Raw genomic sequence first — 24,097 nt, 5'->3', positions numbered from 1 at the left:
AGGCACACAGATCAAGGTGGGTCCGCAGACGGATCCACCGAAGCCGCGTCTACGCAAATCTCCCGAATCGCTTTATCACATCTTTCTCCCCCTAGGGGGAAACGGATTGGTATGTGTTTCATTCATGCTGTCCATCTATTTTTATAAATCATTTTATGGTATGAGACCAAAAATGAGATGTATTCCCATCTCTAGTGGGCTATATTATTGAAAACAGTGTTAAATGAATGTCGATCATAAAAAGCTTTTTAGGCCATAAAAATTTTGGATCAAGCTAATCTTTATTTTTTCCCTTCAAAATTTTGGATCAAGCTAATCTTTATTTTTTCCCTTCATCTAGGTATTTACAACATAATCAATATATTGGATGTCAAATAAAAAGTAGATTGGGCCTTAGGAGGATTTTAATGGTGGATATCCAATCGCTATTGTTTTCCTGTGGTGTGGTCCACCCGGGATTTATATCTTTCCATTACCAAAGACAAAACCCTAAAATGATCTTTAAAAATGGATGAACGGCATGGATGAAACATATATATCATTGTGGGGCCCACAGAACACCGATCATCAGCCACCGGGCTAAGCGGCGGGGGAGCAGCCAATCCGTTTCCGCTGTAGGGTTTAAGGGAGCGTTACAAAGGGTTTAAGAGCGGAACGCATTTTTTTCATTTCTTCGTTTACTCCTCTCTTCAATTTTCATTTTCTTTATTGAAAGGATCGAAGCAGAAACCCTAATTCGCGCTGCAGATCCAACGCCCATGACACGATTTCTTGTAAACGGATTCTCAACCTATATTTCCATCTCCAAATCAAGATCTTTTTCGAATTGCGATTTCGACGAATTCATTTCTGATTTATTTATTTTCTCAGAGAAGGCTGTCGCCGCTGCTTCCCAGGAGGGATTCTGGAAGTGCAGGTGATCGGAGCAGGGCTGCGCGGCTATTAGCTTTGGCTGCTGTCGGCACAGCTGGCTTTATATGTTCCAATGACTGCGACAGGGATACCAGTAAGCATTATGCTACTTCTCGTGAATCATACAATTTCCCGTTTGTATTATTTCATGATTTTTTTTATTTTTTATTTTCTGAATTTTGAAGCTTTGGACGTGTATTTCCAAATTTCCTAGTTCAATTTCATCCTTAGGTTGCGTGATATGAATTATCTACCCAGTTATTACAAGAAGGACCATGGCTTGGTGGCTTAGACCGTGCAGATGGACCCCGCTGTGGATGGATCCTAACAGCCTGATCAGTAATGGACTGGGGTTAAAAAGTGGCAGATATGCTGTGGTTAGGATCTGTCCATCTGTTTCAAGAGATTTTTAGGCCATGTTGCATCCACTGTGTGGCCAATCACATGAACGGTCTGGATTGGAAAAAAAATGGGCCTATCTTATTAGGACTAGGTGTCAGAGGATATTATGCATGTCGTCCGCTGAAGGATCGTCAGATCACCATTGCTGCTCATGGATCATGTCATCCTGCATTCATAAGAAACACTACTTGTATTTTTTTTTCTAGAATTTTAGTCTGCCTTCAGAAATTCTCAGTTTCCTGGGACAACATGACAGACTAGTTCTGTGTAGCCGTTCTCTAAAGTAGTCGTTCTTCAAGATAAGTATTCATCCTTCCGTTGCATTCTCATTTCTATGTATGGTTCTAATGATGATTCTCTTAGACCTAAATTCTGGGTTGAGCTGACTGCCATCAGACAGTCTTATTCAGGTCCTTGCTGTTATGTGGGCGATTTCAACGTAATCCATTTCGCTGAGGAGCACTCACGAAGAAGGAGACCTACTCTTGCCATGCAACTTTTCTCTGACTGGATTCAAGCACAAGAGCTGGTGGACTTGCCTCTTTCCGATGCCAAATATACCTGGTCCAATGACCGCAGATCTCCCACTCAGTCGCGATTAGATAGATTCCTCCTATCTACGGACTGGATTGACGAATTCCCGACTGCGTCTCAGATTGCTCTTCCCAGATTGACTTCTGATCACTGTCCTATTCTCCTTTCTATCAAAATCGATGATTGAGGCCCTAAACCTTTCAAATTGAACCTCGATTGGCTGAGTATCGAGGGTTTTAAACAGATAGTTGTTGATTGGTGGGCCTCGTTTTAGGCCGATGGCTTTGCAGGGCACCGGCTAATGTGCAAGCTTCGTATGTTAAAGGAAAAATTAAAAGTCTGGAATCAAGACTATCTTAGGAAGAGAGACCGCGACACTGAAGCTTTATTCGCTGAGTTGCAACTGCTCGATTCTGGATTTGATGGCCAAGACATCCCTTTGGAGATCTTAGCCAGACGAATTCAAATCATTCAATCCATTTCCTCCAGATCCTTGGAGGATGAACTATCTTGGAAGGTCAAGTCGAGATCCAAGTGGATAGCTGAGGGCGATAAGAATTCTAGGTACTTCCATAGCCTTGCCAATATGCAAGCCCGGGCCAAGGTTATCCATAACATCTCTGTAGAAGGCAGACAGATTGATGATAAAGATGAGATTTCAGAAGCTACTGTGTCCCATTTCAAATCTCTTCTTTCTTTTGAAGGCTGGTCTAGGCCTCAGTTGGATGGGATCCTTTTCCATTCTCTTTCTCTGGCTGAAGCTGATCGCCTGGAGTCTCCTTTCTCGGGTGAGGAGATTAAAGCAGCTATCGATGCGTTGGATGGGGAAAAATCTCCTGGGCCTGATGGTTTCCCTATGCGTTTCTTCCACTCATTCTGGGACACCGTGCAACCGGACGTGGTGGATTTTCTAAACGAGTTTCACGCCAGGGGAAAGCTTTCTAAGCGTATTGGAGCGTCCTTCATTGCCCTCATTCCTAAAGTGCCGGGGGGCAAATTCCTTCCCCGAATTCAGGCCCATTAGTTTAATTGGTAGCTTGTATAAAATCCTGGCTAAAATCCTATCCATAAGGCTTGCTACTGTGATGGATAAGCTGATTTCCAATCACCAAAATGCCTTTATCAAGGGTAGACAGATCGTGGATGCTGCACTTATTGCCAATGAAATTCTTCACACCTGTCATAGTTTTGGGATTAAATCAGTCTTTTGCAAGCTTGATATAGAGAAAGCCTACGACCATGTGGACTGGAAGTTTCTTCATTACATGCTCTCCCGAATGGGTTTCAGTAAAAAATAGAGGATGTGGATAAAGGCCTGTGTTGAATCTCCTCTCTTTTCGGTTCTCCTCAATGGTGTCCTTAAGGGCTTCTTCCCTAGTTCGAGGGGCTTGCGCCAGGGATATCCCTTCTCACACCTCCTTTTCCTCTTGATTTTTGAAGCTCTCTCCCAAATGCTGCTAAAGGGCCAGAGCGGTGGTCTGTTCAAAGGCATCTCCATGCTAGGGGTCTTCACGCCGATTTCTCATATTCAATTTGCAGATGATATGTTGATCACTTGCGAAGCCGATACAGAAGCCATTGATAATCTTCACACGACTCTTCGATGTTTTGAGGCAGTGTCGGGGCTGCGTATTAATATGGCTAACTCCAAAATATTTGGGATCAATGTTGCCGAACAGGACTTAAATTCCTTTGCTCTAATCTTCGGTTGTTCCACTGCTCTTCTGCTGACTTTCTTTGTTGGTTTGCCGCTGGCCATTGGCTCCCCTCCTCTTTCTATGTGGGACGGTGGTGGTGAAATTCCAAAAATCTCTGGCAATGTGGAAATGCAGGTACTTGTCTTTGGGGGGTAGACTTACACTTATCAAAGCTGCTTTGTCTAATATTCCCATCTATTTCATGTCCCTCTTCATCTACCCTTCGGCGTCGGATTGACAAACCGAGAAGTGATTTTCTGTGGAGCGGGAAGGAATATCAGAACAAAATCCATCTCCTGGATTGGCAAGAGGTCTGTACGCACTTCAAAGAGGGAGGCGCAAGTGTAAAAAATCTAAAGGTGATGAACAAGGCTCTCCTGGGCAAGTGGACCTGGAGACTGGGATCGGAACCAGAAGCTTTATGGAACAGCGTCATAAAAGGGAAATATGGGTCCTCGGGAGGTTAGTGGACAAGGGATTCCTCCGCATACAGAGCTTCTCGTATCTGGAAAGGAATCCTTCAATCTAAAAATCCGGTTTTGGAGAATATTGCTTTTCATTTGGGAGACGGGTCGGCAATTCGCTTTTGGGAGGACCACTGGATTAGGGAAAGGAGTTTGAGAGAGAGCTTCCCCTCTATTTACCGTCTTGCAGTTAGGAAGGACAGGCCTATCAACAGCTTTTTCTCTCGATCTGAAAATGGCATAGTCTGGGACATCAGTTGCCGCAGAAACTTGTACAATTGGGAGGTTTCTTAGTTTGTTGATCTTCTTGATTGCTTATCTAGGGTTTCCCCTTCCCTGTCCGAGCCGGATAAAATCATCTGGACCAAAGATAAATCCTCCCAGTTTTCAGTGAAGTCCCTCTACTCTACCCTTCTCCGATCCCCTCCCCCTGCATCGTCGGTTTCATCGTTTATCTGGAAATACCCCGCCCCCCCTAAATATATCTGTTTTACTTGGTTGGCCTCTAGGAATCGGATTTTAACAATTGATAACCTCATGAAAAGAGGAATGCAGCTCGCCATCATATGTCTTTGTTGCATGGCCTGTGATGAATCCGTCGATCACCTCCTCATGCACTGTCCTTTCGTCTCTCAGATTTGGCTGGACTTTTTCTCAAGATTTAATGTCAGTGGCTGCGTGCCAGCTTCAGCTTCCTCTTTCCTCGCTTACTGGCATGGGTTCAAGCTGGGTAAAATCATATCGAAGGTTTGGAAAATGGCAATCATGGCCATTTGGTGGGCAGTTTGGAGGGAGAGAAACGACAGGTGTTTCAACAATGCGCACGCTTTGGTTCAAGTTGTCGGTTCAAGAGCCAAGCAGTTGCTTATCGAATGGGCTTCTGTTGTGCCTAGTCTTAAAGATTTTAATTTTCTCTTTTTTAGGCTTGTAGTTTCTTCTTTTCTGGTTCTGCTTCTGCTATCTCAGCAGTCCCCCTTGTTTCTCTCTTTCGTTTTTTAATATATTCTCGTTGCTTTTAAAAAATAAAAATTAAAATTAAAATTAAAAAAATTAAAAAAAAAAAAACATGACAGGCTAGTTCCAAAATGCAATTGGCATATGTTTGGGGACTTCCTTTGGATGTCTATGATTTGAGATGGGAAGAAGGAAGTGTTCCTTTTGCGATTTCCGTTTTCCGTGCCTCACCAAGCTCTAAGCATGTCTTAGCTTGGGAGTCACGCCAAACACAACTTTGCTTTCTGCCCAAACACAGCCTTTAACTCTTTTTTTAGGTGGCAACTGAATTTTATTAAAAAGGAAAAGAACAAGAAGCCTGAGGAGCCAATACTATCGGCTAGGATGATAAGGGATAATCTTAGCAAAAACATGCCCTGTGCCTCTCCACAAAACATTCATTTGCTCCCTGCTCAGACACTGAAAGGGATTGAGTCATGACTCACGACGCCGAGCTGATAATTCTGCTTAGACCCTTAACCTTACAACTTAAGTATGCACTTTGTTTCTTTTTCCCACTGAAATGTTTGTAATTATCTGCAATGGATGAAATTTCAGAAACGAGTCTGTCGGTGTCCAAGCCATTGCTTGAATTGCTGTTGCAGTCATGGAAGTCTCTGCTAGAGCTTCCTTGGATGTATTCATGGGACAACTTCTCGGTATCAGGTATGGAACTTACCAATATCCAAAACTTCAACCCCCTTTTGTTGTTTAGATGAGTACTTCTCTCTTTGATATTATTTTGCACTTGCAATTCTAGGGAATCTTCCGCTACATTTTTCCAGAGCAGGTTCTCTTCCATCAACTGATATGAGGAAGGGGGCTTCTGGAGATGTTGGAGATAGCACTAAATGCTGTCCTGGGTGTCTAAGTAGAGATTCCATTGCTACAGCTGCTGCTGTGGCTGGTCCTGCTGTTGTTAATATATCAGTTACACAAGGTGATAGCTTGTCTCTGGAGCTGTTATGCTAACAATTCAATGGTGATCTTGAATGAAGGCATGCATACATGGTGAGCTATTGATTTTTAATAGGCTATCTTTTAAATGCTTTATTCAGGTTTCCATGGGATGACCCTTGGGAAGAGTATAGGCTCTGGAACAATCATAGATCCTGATGGTACAATCTTAACTTGTGCTCATGTTGTGGTAGACTTCCAGAGCAGGAGAACTATTTCTAAGGGAAAGGTTGGTGGTGCTTATTCTAAAATCTATACTTAGCTTTCTTTCATGTAGCAAGTTGCATTTATGCTTGTGCACAATTCTTTTGACTATTGCATCCCATAAACATTTAGCCGGTTTCTTGACACATATAGAAAGGTCAATTTAGGATGATGGAAGCTTACTGATCAAGGTGTGCCGTAATGGTAACGGCGGGCATAATGGTTCCCGCCGTTACCATTACGCATAACGGGAGGCATAATTGGCCCTTATGCCCCCGTAAAGGTTAAAAAATCCACCAAAAATCTCGAAAACATACGTTAAAAAAAAAAAAAAAAAAAAAGATTCAGAAGATTCCAAATATGTATTCTTTTTGTGGTTTTGAACATATTTATGGTGTAACAGTTTATTCTTTGGTAAAAATGTTGTCTCAGCCTGTCTTATGATTTTGTTAAACTGACGGGCTTAGATTGATTGTAAATTGGCTTAAAATTTCTAAAAGTTATGTCACTCATTCCACTAATTCACATCCCTAAGGATTTGACATCAGTCCTAAGAAATTTTAAGAAAAAAATTAAAATTAAAATCAGAAGAATAATGTCGCCGATTTTGGGAACTACTTGAATGCCCCTAAATAGACACGAAATTCATATAATGTATGACATTCATTCCACTAATGCATATCTCTAAGCATTTGACATCACTCTCCCCAAATAATTATAAGAAAAATTACAATTAAATTTGGATTAATAGTTTTGTCGATTTAGGGGGCCACTCAAATGCCCCCAAATCGACTCCAAATTCATGCAAGCTATGAAACCTATCTCACAAATGCATATTCCTAATCATTTGACATCATTTCCCAAATAAATTTTAAGAAAATTTTGAATTAAATTTGAATGAGTAGTGTTGCTGATTTGGGGCCAATTTGGCGGACCACTCAATACCCTAAATCAGCTTCAAATTCATGCAATCCATTGGACCTCATCCCACTAATGAAATTGGCCCCAAATCGGTGGATATTTACTGGACGGTGAAGAATGAAAAATATCCAATGGTCCTATTTCAAAAAACAAGTGTCTGTAAATCAGTGGTTAGGATCGTTCAAGCAATTTGATTTTGGGATTGTGTTTTAGCAACAACGATTCTCTTATTTTAATTGGTTAATTTTGAGATAATATATGCTATGTGTACAATTTCCTGAGTGCAAGTGCATCAAGCATCATACCCACTAGAGTATCATATTAGGAAAAAAGAGGCGGTCTCAAGTCAAACCGGTCGGACCACAAGGTATGGTCCACCCAGTAGATAACTTCCAACTAGTTGAAGGCATGTGAAATCCAACCTTTCCAATAGATTGGCCCCAAAATGAGGGTCACCTAGTGCAAATCTCATTCACATCTACTCATCAAATGGGCCACAACATAGACAAAACAAAATATAGCCATTAATAAATAGCAAAATACAAATGTGGTCCAGTCAGAGAAATCCATCAAACATATTAGAAACTTTTTAAGCATGAATAGAGAGGAGAGAGATCGGTGGTTAGCGATTGAAGGAGAGCTGCAAGGATGTGATTGAGTAATCCTTCAAGGCCCCGAACGGCGTGGACCTGTCCTCTGGAATGTTGTGTGAGATGGAAATTACCATTAAAATTTGGCCATTCGTGAGATGGAAAAATGAAAGTTTAGGAAAATCTCCTAGAGCCTTGGACCTGTCCTCTGGAATGTTGTGTGATCCACACATGCCTATGAAACTTGTGGAAACATTTTCTAAGACAGCTATTCGATTGGTTATGCTGTGTAGGGCATAAGTGTTGGGCAGTAAGAAGGCAATATGTGCAAAGCATGTGTTGCAGAGTAGAGAATGTTGAGATGAATATGTGGGAACTATGATGGATGGAATTAAAAATGCTGCCATACGAAGCAGCCTAGGAGTAGCCCAATATAAGATAAAATGGACTGCACACTGAGATGGTTTTTTATGTGAATAAAGGAGACTTGGAGATGGCTCGGGCTAAACAGTGGACGAGAAGATAGACCTAAAAGGACTTGAATTGAGGTGGTGAGAAGGGAAGGTGTTTTCACTTGCTGAGAATCGGGCCTTACAAAGGATTGATTGGCGAGACATGATTCATAAAGCTGACCTTGAATAGCTGGCACAAGGTTATGCTGTGGTTGATTCTGGTGGTGGTGGTGGTGATGGGGATGATGGTGAAGGACTAATGAGGCTTGCCAATTGGTGTCCCTTGAGAGCCAACAATAGCAGGGTGGCCTGCTGGTAACTTTGACAGATGTTCTCTTAGGGTCTGTTTGGGCGGTGGGATTAGAAGGGATTAGGTGGGATGGGATTCATCTGGTTCTATGCCAATTCCACTCCATGTTTGGGAAGAATGGAAAAGCTTGGAATTACATTAAATAGAATTGCATTGGGTCCCGTGCCAATTTCACTCAATGTTAGCAAGTTGTTGTAGGTCCCACCATGATGTGTGGGCTATATCCACACCATCCACCCATTTATCAAGATTATTTTAGAGTGTGGGCCAAAAAATTAGGTAAATCTACCGCTCAAGTGGACCCCACCATAGAAAGCAACAGGGATTGAATACTTACCGTTGAAAACTTCTTTGGGGCCACATAAGTTTTGGATCTACCTCATTTTTAGGCCCATGCCATAAAATGAGGTTATAAAACAAATGAACAGATTGGATATAACAAATGTGTGTTATTCTTAGTAATTTCAAATGATGGTGGGTATATCCATTCAACGTACCACCGTATTATCAACAAAGCAGGGCATTAATCTTATCCCATGGCAACAGGGGACAATCCCTGCCATGGGTAATAATTATGTTTTTTGAATCCCATCCCACCTAATCCCTTCTAATCCCACCGCCCAAACAGACCCTTAGTAATCTGGGCCCTGCAGTTTTGGGGTTTGGTCTTCAATGGCAACGGGGAGATTTTAGTTTCCTTATTGGGGCCTATCCCGGACTCGGGACTATGTAGAGGCCTCCGTCCTTTGGAAGACAGTCAAGTCGGTGGCTGACCTTAAGCTTAGTCCTATTATTATTGAAGGAGATTCCTGGAATGCAATTTCATTGTTGATGGGTGGGAGCTATCCTTGGAAGTTTGTGGATATGGTGGAGGTTCATTACTTGAGAACCAAGCACGATAGCTTGTTTGTTCACACCCTCAGAGAAGCAAACGGGGAAGTGGATGTTTTAGCCCAAAAGAGGGTGCCTTGGCAACTACTTTCAGGTTTGAGGAATCTAGGGATAATGTGTAACTAGGGTGGGGTGCTGTTTTTTAGGTGTGAGGAATCTAGGGATGATGTGTAACTGAGGTGTTTTTTTTTTTTTTTTTTTTTTCATTTTTTAGCCTGTCTTGTTGCTGGGATCTGGCAGGGCTGATAGGTTTTAGTTTGGGGCTCCGTCGGTGCCCCATTCTCTTGGTGTTGTTATTTCGCGTTCTTCCAATAAATCTGGTTATTCATTAAAGAACCCTTGAGAGATAATGCTGGTCAGATTAACTTTTGTTTTTTCTGCCCATCAAAGACTATCAACTCTACCAAAGGAAAAGCCAGGGGCCATTTAATTTAGCATTTGCTCATCAATCACCACCTACTATGTAGTTTTTGCATTGCCAATATTCGTAAAGATGTCATTCCATCATTCAATCTTAAAAGTTCATACATTAACCCTCATTAACCCTAAAGAAGAAGAAGCAGCAGCATTTGTTATCCCTTATCTCATCTCCAAAAGAAGTAGAAGAAGTGGCATTTGTCATTTAGTCTTAATGTTTATGCAGCCTTCTTCTTCTTCTTTTGGAGATAAAGACATCCTCCCATCATAGAAGAAGAAGAAATCATCCCAGCCACTTCTTCTTCTTCTTCTTTTGGAGACAGATGTCATCCCATCATAGAAGAAGAATATGTTTCAACCCACATTAGCACTGAAGAAGAAGAAGAAGCGGGTATTTGTTATCCGTTTTCTCCAAAAGAAGAAGGTTGCATTTATCTTATCTCCAAAAGAAGAAGCAGCATTTGTCATCCCTTATCTCCAATTTTTTTGCAGGAATGATACCGAGTTTGTTATCTGTTATCTTTACTGTTTTGAATTTGAAGAATTAGTATCTTATGTACGACAGTTTTCATTTATTCTTGAATTTCTTATAACTGAAATGAATTAAATGATTAAATTGGACAGGTTGATGTTACTTTGCAAGATGGTCGAACATTTGAGGGTACTGTTGTAAATGCTGATTTGCATTCTGACATTGCTGTTGTAAAGATCAAATCCAGAACTCCACTGCCAACAGCAAAACTTGGGTCCTCGTGCAAGCTTCGTCCTGGAGACTGGGTGGTTTCTTTGGGTTGCCCGCTTTCTCTCCAAAATACCATCACAGCTGGGATTGTCAGGTGCCTTAAAATAGATATTATGCAGACATGGTGCCTTTCATTTAAAAGCACACAAGTTTTTCCTGGTCTGTTGAAAAGTTAAGTTTAGATAAATCAAGCTAGACCAGGCTCATTGTTCCCCTGAAATGCCTCCTCTCTACGACATATTCACATACAGTAATTAAGCTAGGTGATTCTTACCAGTATTTAGGAACATTGTCTTGGTAGAGTTTTGGGAGTGCCCTAAGGCTGAGCCATGCTGATTTTTCCCAATGTTTCGTGCACTAGCTGTGTTGACCGCAAAAGCAGTGATTTAGGCCTTGGAGGTCAAAGGGAGTATCTACAGACTGATTGTGCAATCAATGAAGTAAGATAGCGTATTCCTTTCTGATGCCATATTAGAACTTGTTATGCATATATTTTCATATGCACTGCAATTTGGCTTGGGCCTGTTTATTCATAGAAATTGAAAAGGTAAATTTACTTTTTATGGACATCAAAATTCCCACTGTTTGTTTTTCCTTTTCTTTTGTTTTCCAAAGTTTCCATGGAAATTCAATTTCCACTTTGACAAAATTCAATGAAAATGGAACTTTCAATTTCTATTTTAAAAGCTAAGAAATACCATTTCTTCACTTTAGATGAAACTCTATGTTCCTTCTTCTCCTTCTGTATCTCAACCCTACTTAGCCTCCTTCCCCATCTCAACCCTATTTTTTAACTACCATTGATTTAAGAAAATTCTTTTCCATTCTCACTTTAACAAAGCATTAGTGGTTGATCCTAACCACTTCTATTTCCATGTGGGGGCTACTGTTAGATGATCCCAAGTAGGGCCCATTGGTAGATGATTTTAACCTATGCATATTTTCAGTTGGGGTTTCATCATTAGAGGACCCTAACCATGTGGGTCTATAATTAGTTGATCATAACCATGTGTATTTCCATGTGGGCTTATCTTAGATGAGCATAACAATGTGGGGCTCAATTGTTTGATGATCTTAACTATGTGGTGTACATCGTCGTTCATTACTGACCATGTGTATTTCTATTTGTGGCAAATTCTTGGATGATCTTAACTCTGAAAACTGTGGCCATCGTTAGTCAATCCTAAGCATGTATATTTCCATTCGGCCCATCATCAGGTGATCATGACCATCTGCAGCCCGTTGTCAGTCAATCCTAAGCATGCGTTTTTTCCTACATGGGGCTCATCTTTAGATGATCTTATTCCTATCATAGCAAAGTTGGCATGTGTGAGATGACGACAATGGGCCATGAATTGCGGATATTTACTGATATGTTTGCCAAGTCATAAATTTTCATGGAAATGAGTGGGATGCCAAACAAAATACGTGGAAAATGAACCAGTTTCCATGGTAAATTTTGTAGAAAAGCAAACAGTGGAAATAGTGTTTCATTGCCAATAATTTTCCAGAAAATACTATTTCAAGACCAGCAATTTTCCACTTTTCAATTTCAATGAATCCAAACAGGCCCTTTACAATTCTTACTTGGATTTTCTGGAGTTTCTATACATGTTTATATTTAGTAGTCGACATTTATTTTCCCAAAAAATGAAAAAAAAATAAAAAATTGGTGTTTATCATGTGTCAAAACTTTGTGATTTCTTGAGAGCTCTTTCAACAACTAATGGATTTAGTAATTTCATTAATCGATGCTTCCATGGTGCAAAGCTGTTGGTAATTGGTCGAGTGGGTCATGTTTCAGTAGGTTGGGGTTTGCTGAGGCCTGGGTCATTTACGAAATGGGCCAAGAACTTAAGCCCGTGGCATGGCCCTTAAACAAATTGTTAGGCCAAACTCATTCAGGTTACTTAGTGGGCCTCATTTCAGGCCCATCAGTACTATTTAAGAGGTTTGGGATCACACCTTTCTGTTACTACTTATAATATAACCTTCTTTCAAGCAGGCTTGGTCAGCGCCGGCACTGTTTTTACTTAATGGGCTTCATTTTCAAGAGAGAATCCAATTGTTGCCCCAATAAATGTGGTCTGACCCAACTAAAAAGTGGATCAGGCTAGCTGGTCTGTCAGGTAAACCAAACCCTTACATGCCCTGGTAGTGCAACATTGGCCCCTCTTGTTTTACAATTTCTTGACTGGCAGGCAACATTGTCTCTCTTTTACGTTCAGTGTAATAATAATTACCAAGAGATGTAGAGATGCCTAAAGAAGTGAAAATTGAGAAGTTTAGTTTCTGTCAGGTATTGTTGTATGATGCAAATCAGACAAACCGATGAGATGGTAGTGAGGCATGTCTAATTTGTCAAAACTAATATTTAGTTTTGTGGAACAATATACTTGTTACTGTAGCACGGAGCCCTTGATCCAGAACCCTTCTTATCATGGATTTTCTATTGCAGTTACAATTACAGAAGGGGATGGGGTTATTTCTATTGCAGCAAAAATGGAGGGGGATATATGCCAATAACTCTTGTTATCATGGATTTTCTAACCATGCTTGCCAAAACTCTGAACCTAGCTGGTGCCATCTAAATCATTGTCCCAGGTAGTTTGATGCCACCATCAAACATTAACATTTAAAGTTTGACAAGGTGGCAGGTGTCATACCATATATTTTCCTGAAGTATCTTTTCTACAATATAGGTTGTTATACTGTAGCAGGATGGGAGGACCATGCCATTAAAAGCATTGTCTTCAAGTACCATTTCCATAATATAGGTTGTAATCAGTGTTTTAAATATCGACGATATCAGCCAATATATCTCACGATATATCTTGAATCCCACCTGTGCGATACGAAACACATAGGTAGTGTCGATATATCCCACCTATTCAATCCAGTGAGCATTTTCAATTTCCGATCCATGTTTTTGTTGTAAATCTTGTTAAACCAGTGTCAAATGGTTACAAATCTATGATTCTTCATGTTTTCCCTGAAAAATCATGGATTTGGAACTTCGACTTTGAGATTTGGGGGAGATGAAGTGGGTTGCGGAAAATTGAGAAACATCAAAATTACTCAATTTCTCAAAAATCAGTTGCAATCTTTGTATCCAAACGCAAAATTAAATGTGTATGTAACCTGATCTAGTGATTCTTCTTTTGCTTTTGAATGTATTGCTTGTGTTTCCATACATGTCTTCTTACGTTTATAAATTATATGAATAAACTTTGGATATACTGGCATCAATTTAGTTGGAAAGCACAAATATTAGGACCCCATACAAAGGAAACCCCAATTATGTGTACTTTTTTGTAATGTTTTGATTTCTAAGTGTGTATTGATGTCATTTTCAACAATTCCTGAAGTTTCATTGAAAAGTTCAACCAATTTCCCAATGTTCCCATGTTTCCCAACAACAATGATACATTATGCGATACAACCAATGTATCCCATGCGATAACCGACATTTATCCATATCCCAAGGGTGCGATGCTTACGTGATAACGATATTTAAAACATTGGTTGTAATAGAAGGTCACCACCTTAAAAAGACTAAAGATTTAAATTCAGACAACCGTTCCCATGCTTTACAGTGTAACATTTGATTCATTCTTCTTATCATGGGTTCTCTTAACTAAAACACTGATCCTAGCTGCTGCCATCTGAAGCATTGTCCCAAGTAGTCTGATGCCACCATCCACAATTAAAATTTAATGTTTGACTGGGTGGCTGGTGTCATCTGCCAGCTTGCTTAATGACTAATTATTGTTATCCTCCTGTGGTTGGTCAACTAGGATGAATTCCTTTGTCCTGTGATCTGCATAACAGCTGGCCTCCAATGTCAGAAGACCTGTGAACATAAAGTTGGGATTTGTGAATAAGAGTTTATCATCACCTCTTTTTAACAATGTTTTGAGTTAGTCTTTAAAAAGGAAAAAAGAAAAAGAAAGGGGGGGGGTAAGAGCAATTCCCAGCAAACTTCTCTTTCATTCTCCCCACATTTCATGTTTCATTCAAAAGCTTTTTGCATTATGGGGGTGGTTATTTATTTATTTTTATTATTGGAATAAATGACCATATTTTATTGGAAGAAGAAAAGGATGCAAAAGAATCAACTCAAGGGAGAGGCAGAGTGTCACTGAAAATGAGTGGCCCTCTCATCACTCCATTTCTAGATAAGGATCTGGCAGCATCATTTGATGAGTGGTTACTAATCAGAACTTTCTTAGTTGAGAGTTTGATGTGGAAGTAAACCATCAAAGGATTTAGTTTTTTCCACTATAATATGAATTTTAGAGTGCTACTCATAAAAAGAAAAAAATGAAAAGAAGAAGAAGAAGAAGAAGAAGAAGAAGAAGAAGAAGAAGAAGAATACAGCTATCCATTAAGGTAATGATACAGACTATCAACACCAGGTAGAAGTCTAGAGACAGCTTCCTTTGCCAACACATCTGCAAGGGGATTAGCTTCTCAGATATTAATAAACATTTTCTAACCTTTTTCTTTGATTGTTATGATCTTTCTTTCTTTCTTCTTCTTTTTCCTCTTTTTCTTCTTCTTATTCTCATTCTTCTTCTTTTGAATGGCAAGAATGTTACAATCTTATTTGGTTTTTGCAACTATTTGTTTATCATTTCCCTTATATCCTTTTCTTGTACAGGGTAACTCTGGGGGACCCCTTGTGAATCTTGATGGGGAAGTTATAGGAGTTAATATTTTGAAGATTGTGGCTGCTGATGGTTTGAGTTTTGCAGTACCAATTGATACGGTTGCTAAAATCATTGAGCACTTCAGGAAGAAGGGGTATGCTATCTGTCTTGGCATAAATTGTACTTGCTTTTTTTCTGAACCACCTCCATCGTCGTCATCGCATTAGCTACCATCCTTCATCAATAATTCGTCGTTGTTGTCTTAATCATCTTAGTGTTTCTCATTTTCTGATGTGTGCTACTTCTAGCTCCCGATTTGGGGAAGTTGTTTTCACACTTGAGTGATATAGTTCTTGGTCATGATATGCAACCAATGCTGCAAAATATCCATAATCATGTGAGTTTTGCAACTAGAGAGAAGGTTTCCTTTGAAACTATTACAGCTTCACCTCTAGAAGTAACATGATAAACCGTTCTGGTTGAAGGTGTGTAAGAGAAATGGTTCGTGTATAATCGCACGAAGCGTGAAGCGAAGCGGCAACAAATTTGGGTGCAGGAGCGGGGAAGCATGTCTCTTTGAAAATGTAAACAAGTATAAACAGGTAGAAAGTGGGAACGAGAGCAAGAGCCCAGAGTGGGGATTCAATGTAGGGCTGCAACTTGGTTAGATTGGTTCAGGTAGAGGGTCATCCCTAGTGTTCAAAATGTCAATATTATCGCCGATAATATCGGTGTCACTAGTCTAGCGATACCGAAACCCCAATTTTTCGTCTCTCCTTGTTATCGGCGAAAAATTGGAGATATTGTCGATAATTTTGGATTATTGCCAAGAATATCAACCGTAGCCACCAACCACATAACCTATCAATGGAAAACTGTAGCCAACAACCTATTTTTTCAATAAATAGGTAAAAATAAGGAAATAAAAAATAAAAAAATCGCTTTGATTTCGCTATTTTTGTAAATACGTGAGAGTGATCGCGTACCTGGTTAATCGGAACTCACAACTCGAAAGAATGCCTCCTGTCGATCTTCGAACATTGCAAAGAGGTAAGAAAAACCTCAAAATTCTCTTTTCCCTTTCGATTGGAAGCTTGAAATGTCGGCGAAAAATCAACGATTTTGGGAATTTCCTCGCGATTTGGGAATAATATAGGGTTTCGAAACCCTCCCTCAAAACCCCCTTTCTTCGGCAAGAATCCCTCGTGAACGACATTTCAGGGTTTTCTTCTTCTTCTTCTTCTTCTTCTTTTCTTTATTTCGAGGCTCGATGATATAAGGACGCAGATTAAGCTACAGACAGAAGCGGATTGGCTAGTGTACCTTACACCAGCTATATAGCTGCTGTATTGACGTCAGCAAGTTCAGTGGGTCTGATCATGAGGTATGTGTTATATCCAGATCGTCAATCCATTTGGTGAGCTCGTCTTAAGGCTTTAGAAGAAAAATAAGATAGATCTAACTATCAAGTGGACCACATTGCAAAAAGCAGTGAGAAATTGAACGTCTACCATTGAAACACTTTTTGGGGTCACAGAAGTTTTGGATCAATATGAAATTTGTTTTTCCTCTTCATTCAGGTCTTTGTGACCTTATGAACAAATTGGATGGAAAATAAACGTTATGATGGGCGTTAGGATGGTTTCAACGGTGTACATCAATCTTCCCGTTGTTTTGTCTGGTGGGTTCCACTAAAGCTTTGGGTCTGCCTCGTTCTCTGGGTAATGCCTTAAAATAATATCTCCAAATGAATGGACGTTGTGGATACAACACGTACACATAGTGGGGTATACAAAACTTGGTGACGTGTAGCGAGTCTCGCTACTCAACCTGTCAGTATCTAATCAGCGTCCAGTTTTTACGCGGAAAGCAGATTGCGTACTGAGTTACTCAATTCGTATTGAGTAAACTCCATTAGGCCCACCTTGAATGTATCTGGTCTATCCACGCCGTCCATCCGTTTTTCCATATTATTTTAGGGGTTGAGACCAAAATTTAAGCATACCCAGAGATTAAGTGGACCATACCATTGGAAACAGTTGGAATAATAACTTCCACCGTTGAAACATTTCTTGGGCCTACAGTGATGTTTATTTGTCATCCAACCTGTTCATAAGATCACATAGACATGGATGAAGGGAAAACACAAATACAAGCTTGATCCAAAACTTCTGTGGCCCCCATGAAATTTTCAATGGTAGATGTTCAATTCACACTGTTTCCCATTGTGTGTTCCACTTGAGGTTGGGATATACTTCATTTTTAGGCTCAAGCCCAAAAATTATCTATTAAAATGGATGGACGAAGTGGATAAAATACATAAATCACGGTGGACCCCACAAAGTTTACTCAGTACGCTTAGCCTACTGAGTTACTCGGTACGCAATCCGCTTCCTTTTAACGTGGTGTGCGGGTGCGAACATCAGTGGCGTGTGGACATCACCAAGTTCTGTGGACCCCACCATGATGTATGTGTTTTATCCACATGGTCCATCCAATTAGCGAGATCATTTTAGGTAGTGAACCCAAAAATGAGGCAGATCCAAAGCTACGGTGGACCACACCGCCAAGGCAGTGGGGACAATGATTCCTACCGTTGAAACCTTCCTAGGTGCTATGGCCCACAGTGGTGTTTATTTGTCATCCAAGTTGTTCATAAGATCACACGGAGATGGATGAAGGTAAAATACAAAAATGACATGGATCCAAAACTTTTGTGGCCCCTAATGATTTTTCAATGGTAGGCATGTTCAATTCACATTGTTTCCTGTGGTGTGGTCCATTTGAGCATTGGATATGCTTCATCTTTGGGATCAAGCCTTAAAATTGTCTTGTAAAATGGATGGATGGGGCGGATAAAATACATAAGTCACAATGGGCCCCACACAGTTGACTCAATACGATAAGCGTACTGATTAATAGGGTGCACACATGTCACTTGTTTGTATCCGTGGATTGATGGGTCAATGTTATGTGGGACCATCATAATGATAAATATTTTATCAATGTTGTCCATTTATTTTGATAGATAATTTTAAGGCATGAGTCCAAAATGAGACAGATCTGCATGACTGCATCTCAGGTGGACCACACTAAAGGAAACAGTGGTGATTAAATGCCCACCATTAAAAAGTTCATAGGGCCATTGTAATGGTATTTTTATTTTTATTTTGTCATCCAACCTCTTGATTAGGTCACACAGATCTTGATGAAATGAAAATAAGGTTTAGATTATGTTAGAATTTGCCACATGTACCATTTTCAAATGCTAGGTATCAAGTGTCATACGCAGCCAAAGTATCAAATACCACACTGATTGGATAATCTAATCCATCCTTGATTTGGCGTCTTTGAGTTCATTTACTTTTACATATCTTAATTACTATAAGCCGGCTGCATTTGTATTATATGAACTCATTTTGGTTACTATTTGAGTAATTTCTTACAACAACGCATGCTTTTTGGCCCCCATTAAATGGAAACTTCTAATTTAATGCATTCTTTTTGCAATTTTTCCATTCTTGAATATGTAAATGTGTATTTAGGCATGTCCTGAAGTTTCACTAAAAAATTTCACCATTTTCTCCATGTTTCCCCCTTTTTCTCTGCATTTCCGATTATCGGCGATAACGATATTATATCTTTATCTCCGGGCAGCGAAACTTATAGCGATACCGACAACTCGAACACTGGTCATCCCAAGCCAGATCCAACCTCAAGAAGACCCAATCCACAACCCAACCCAACCTGAATTCCAATTTGAGATGCCCAACCCGAAACCAACCAGAATTCCTCTAGACTCGACCCAACCTGACCCAAATGTCCCAACCTGACCTAACCCGATCCAAATTTGCTCAACGCAAACCCAACCCAAGTACAAATCGGGGTGGTGTTTTCCAACACAAAGCTAAACCAAGGACCTTGACAAGTTGACCCAACCCAGCTTAACTTGGGTTGGGGTTGACCCAAACCCAAGTTGCAGCCATAATTCAAAGTGAGAGCAGCATGCTTTTTTTTTTTGGAAAAGTGACTAAAATTTTCTTAGCAGTTCACAAGAAGTGAGACAAAAACAACCAACAAGCCGAACAACTTTGAAAATAAGACATGCCAGGACCTCTTTTACATACAAAGTCCACTCCTATACCATGCGCTTCCCAGCTCCCCTGCTCATTGCAAAAACATCGCCCATTCCTAGACCCCCAAATGGTCTAAAAAGAGCCAATATAGTCAACCTTCACACTTCTCTACCACCTCGCCCCACTCCTCCCCCGTGCCAAGCCCAAAGCAAATCTTTTGCCGACTTTGGCATCGCTCAAGCAGTGTTGAAAAAGGATAGGAAATAATGCCACACACTAGCAGCAAAAGGGCAAATGAATAAAGAGGTGATTGATGGTCTCATCATTTTCCATGCACATCAAGCAGACGTTGGGGAGAACTAGGGCCCTTCTTTGAAGATTATCAATTGTCAGAATTCTTTTCCTACCAACAAGCCAAACAAACACCGCAACCCTTGGAGGAGCACCATAAAACCATTGGTGAGGATGAGATGTGGGAGAATGATGCACTGGATCTGAAAACATATTGCACAAAGATTCGATGGAGAACTTTTCGGATTTATGAGATCTCCAAACTATCTTTACTCATATTGACTATCAGGCTTGAGGTTTCTTAAGAAATCAGCAAATTGATCGAGTCAAATATCTCGTTGTTTGTTATGTCTCTTTGGAAAGGAGGGCCCAGAATATTAACTCACCATTGATAGAGAAACAGTCGGTCACTGTAACGAAGTGCTCAGAAGCCAACCAAACAACTCTAGGGAACAAATCCTGCAAGGCCTTATCTCCACACCATCTGCCTTATCTCCACACCATCTGTCAACCCATAATCGGATATGCTGCTCATTGCCCAAAGCAAACAAGATACCCCTTCACACCATATGCCGTATTTAGAAGCAATTCACTCCCTCCATTTGCTGCCCTCTTCTGTCCCGAATATCCAGCTCCATTTTCTAATCAATGCCAAGTTCATAGCAGCCAGTGGCCTAAGATTGGCCCCTCCTTTTTTAATCGGCCTGCAGATCTCATCCCACTTGAGAAGATGGAACTTCCTCCCCTTGCTGTCTCCTCTCCACAGAAAGTCTTTTCTTAGCTTCTCGAGGCATTGCAAAATTGATACAGGGCATTTGAACATATACATGAAATACACCGTCATGTCAGAAAAAGCAGTTTTGATAAAGAGTTGGACGCTCTTCCAAGGAGAGATTATCAGCATTTCCAAGATATAAGTTTCCTTTCAATCCTCTCAATAACTTTTATCCCACAAGTGTTTGGGAGGCTTCCCAATGCAGAGAGGAACTCAAGATATGATGAAGGGAAGGCACCTGATTTGCATCCGAAAATGTCTGCAAACGCCTTAAATCCTCACACATCACACACCCGACATCTCGGATTTGGCCACATTGATCCTTGGACCTGAAGCTACCTCAAAGCAAACTAGAATCTTCCAGAGATTGTCCACCGACTCTATCTCAGCTTCACAAAACAACAAAGGATCATCCGCATATTGGAGGTGACTGATGCATTCTCCCTCTCTAAAGCCCTTGAATCCGCAGAACAAACCATTTTCCTCCCCTTTCCGGAGCATCATGCTAAGAGCTTCTTTGATGACTACAAATAGATAAGGGGAGATCAGGTCACCCTGCCGAAGAACCGTTAACTAGCACAGAAAAGGAAGTGGATCGAACACGTGCTCCAATCCACTCTCCACTTTCAGTTGCACCCCAGCATATAATCAAGAAAACCCCAGTCAATGTGGTCATAGGCCATTTCAATATCCAGTTTACAAACCAACCCATTCTTTTTGTCCTTGAACTTACTATCATATCAATGCATTTATGGGCAATTAAAGCATTGTCCTAGTTAAAAGGGTCCTGCGACTAGTGGCTGATGAATCTTGTATCCTTAGATTTAGAAGCAATCGATATGGTCTCTAGTAGTGTCCCATATTTTGGTGCATCTTTTCAACACCATGTGATTGGTTTACATCTTATCAATTAGCTTGTGTTCTAGACTCCATTTTTCAATTTCTGTGTGGTGTTGCCAATTCCTTTAAGCAGACAATGAACATGAGGAATCTGACAGGACCAATGTAACTTCGTTTTCTAGAACAGCCCAACTATTTTAGTCTCCAGATTCTCAGAGGCCTAATACATATGCAGTATTTAGCTTATAGTTTGTTCTGGATAGGATACCAGAACTCATCTTTCAGGAATAGCCTTAGATGGAAGCACTTGATACTACCTTTCCAGAAACGGGTTGGTTTGTATTTATTTTATTGCTAATTGATTTGTGTAGCTGCCCCATCTTTCTAGTCAGTATTTGGGCCTTCCATATGGAGAGGATTGAGCTTGTTTTGTCACTTCATTTTATCGCAACCCCCAACAAAAGAAGAAGAAGAAGAAGAAAAGAGTCTTTTGACATGTCATTCAGACTTAATATAGATTCTACTGCTATGCAGGAGAGTTGTTCGGCCATGGCTTGGATTGAAAATGCTTGATCTCAATGAAATGGTTATCGCTCAGCTTAAAGAAAGAGACCCTACTTTCCCGAATGTAACCAAAGGGGTCCTCGTACCAATGGTAAGCCTGTTGTATTGTTCTGACTTCTTGGGTCATATGACAGAACCTATATCACATTGTTTAAGTGCTACTGTGGAAGTCATTTATAAACAAGCAGACTGTATTATAGATATGCAACTTTGGATGCATCCACTTTTGTATTTGTGCATGTGCACAGCTGTGTCTATGGCTATGCGCATAGGCACATATTAATGCATGATTATATGTTTACATCGAACTGTCAACCAGGTAACTCCAGGGTCTCCAGCTGACCATGCCGGATTCCGCCCGGGTGATGTTGTCATTGAATTCGAGGGGAAGCCTGTCGGAAGCATCAATGAGGTATGCCATATTGCTTTCTTCCCAGCCAATAGCATGTGCATGCTCATTGACACTTGATGCTCGGTGAACTCATCTAATTGTATTGGGATTCCAATCATGTGTTTGCTTTCTGGGTGTGATGGGATTATTTCCCCCTGTACATATGCTTCTAATATTTGTCAGTTATCCATCAATACAAGTGCCAACCACGATAAAAGAAAGTGATGCAATCTCACACACCCATACCTTTGCATGCTATTGAAATTCAGCACCCTTAAAAAACAATACTTTTTTTTCTTCTTTTTTTCCCTTTTGCAGATCATCGAAATAATGGGGGACAAGGTCGGGCTGCCCTTGAAAGTGCTAGTGAAACGAGCACATAATAAGATGGTGACTCTGACTGTGGTGCCAGAGGAGGCCAACCCAGACATGTAACACCACTTTGTTTTGCACATTGAATTGTTTCACAAGGCATTCTTCAAAATCATCAGTGAACATGGAGCACCTAAATTGTACCAATAAAATGTCAGAACACACCTGGCACTATTGGGAGACACAAGACCTGCCTTGTTGCAAGAAAAGAGAAGGTATTGCAGGAATTGAGATAACGGGATTTTCTAGACCAATTGAAGAAATGAGCACTGACCTCACACAGCAGTTACAACTCTTCCTCTTCTTTTTCTTGCTTGATGTCAATTGACTAGAAACTTATACAAGATCCCTGATGGGTATACATCTAAGAAATGCCCTCTCAGAATTTGCAAGCTTAAGAAAACTGGTCGAAGCATGTGGTTACCCAGCTCATTGAATGCAATTATAATGAGAATAGTAGTTCACTGCTTTTAACAATAGGTCCTGGAGACTTGGTTCTTCATACTATTGCTCTAGGTTTTCATATAACTACATTGATCTCAGTAAAATGTGCTTTTGATTTCGGTTATGGTTTTCATGATGACGGTCCTGGACGTGGCGGTACTTTGTGATATTTAAGCTTGGGAGCTACAAGCTGGACAAGCTCCCCCATCATCAACAGTTCTAATTGATGCAATTGAATGAGGAGGTTTGCAGATGTTATTGGATGATCTTCCATGTTCTTGCCAAGAGTTTTTATCTAGCTCGGTGTGATGACTCAAGTTGAATAAAGAATGCCCTCTTCTTTTCTTTTTTTTCTGTTTTTTTCTGATCCCTGTGATGAAGTTCATTGATGGTTTAAGAACTTCCCAAATTGCAATCAAGAATGCCCAAAACACTCACTATACAGGTTCATCTAACATGGATCTCTCTCTCTCTCTCTCTCTCTCTCTCTCTCTCTCTCTCACCGTGTACATGACAAGACGTGAGAGAACAATGGACGGTTTAGAAAACCTGAAAAGGTCTAGAATCAACGTATCTGTGGCTGACCTGAAAAGTTTTGAGCTGATATTTTTTGGCTGGGCTCTACGTGGTAGGGCCTGCATTATGTTTTAATCAGATGTGTTTGTGCTAGCAAAGCTCTATACAACAATGCTTTTTCAAGCAGAAAATGGACATCTCAACCATTAAAGAAACAAACAGAAGACCGATTTGAATTGAGCGTATTGTTTTTTTTATAATAGTTGCACTTTGTATAATACATGCATACTTTATGCACTTGTAAATCATATCTTGGCCACTCGTCAGGTGGGACCAACTCAACATATTCCCTGGCCCATAAATCAGGTCCATCCATTAATTAAATAACTCACACAAGTATAAAAATGATCAAAACCAGTAGTGCCTTATTAACCCAAAAGTGTGGCCCACCTGATGAGCAGGCCAGCACGACTTTTGGTACAGGGCATATTCAGATAAGATTCTAGCATGACACATGGGCTGTTCCTTTCACACATGCCATATAGGGTCCACGGAAATTCTTCTGGATTTCTCTCACGCTAACCACCTAGCATCTCTTCAACTCGGAAGGTGTCTTTTTTGAGCTTCTACGCTGCTTGGTTTTTGGCTTGTACATGTGAGGCCCTGGCTCATTTAACCCAAGGAGTCCTT

The 24,097-nt window shown here is 40.5% G+C and overlaps 1 protein-coding gene across 3 annotated transcripts; it reads left to right on the top strand.

Annotated features, from left to right (window-relative positions):
- Positions 1-617: 617 nt before the first annotated feature.
- Positions 618-23,010, top strand: LOC131240293 (putative protease Do-like 14). Of its 3 annotated transcripts, none has more exons than XM_058238426.1 (11): positions 619-773; positions 871-1,006; positions 5,561-5,668; positions 5,763-5,942; positions 6,061-6,188; positions 10,369-10,580; positions 10,848-10,926; positions 15,150-15,292; positions 21,655-21,775; positions 22,004-22,096; positions 22,394-23,010. In XM_058238426.1, the coding sequence occupies exons 1-11, from the start codon at positions 759-761 to the stop codon at positions 22,508-22,510; spliced, it is 1,332 nt and encodes a 443-aa protein (XP_058094409.1). In that variant the 5' UTR covers positions 619-758; the 3' UTR covers positions 22,511-23,010. The 3 variants fall into 3 exon arrangements, with proteins under 3 accessions (XP_058094410.1, XP_058094409.1, XP_058094412.1); XM_058238429.1 differs by having other exon boundaries at positions 650-773; positions 876-1,006; XM_058238427.1 differs by lacking the exon at positions 22,004-22,096 and having other exon boundaries at positions 618-773.
- The last annotated feature ends 1,087 nt before the right edge of the window (positions 23,011-24,097 follow it).

This window comes from Magnolia sinica, chromosome 3, assembly GCF_029962835.1.
Source record: "Magnolia sinica isolate HGM2019 chromosome 3, MsV1, whole genome shotgun sequence".
NCBI lineage: Eukaryota > Viridiplantae > Streptophyta > Magnoliopsida > Magnoliales > Magnoliaceae > Magnolia > Magnolia sinica.
This window is presented reverse-complemented; position numbering and strand designations above follow the sequence as displayed.

Bases quoted from the DNA above. Each gene is read 5' to 3' on its own strand.
- LOC131240293 (XM_058238426.1), top strand. The intron at 10,927-15,149 runs GTAAGATAGCGT...TTTCTTGTACAG, and splicing joins CTGATTGTGCAATCAATGAA to GGTAACTCTGGGGGACCCCT. The intron at 21,776-22,003 runs GTAAGCCTGTTG...ACTGTCAACCAG, and splicing joins AAGGGGTCCTCGTACCAATG to GTAACTCCAGGGTCTCCAGC.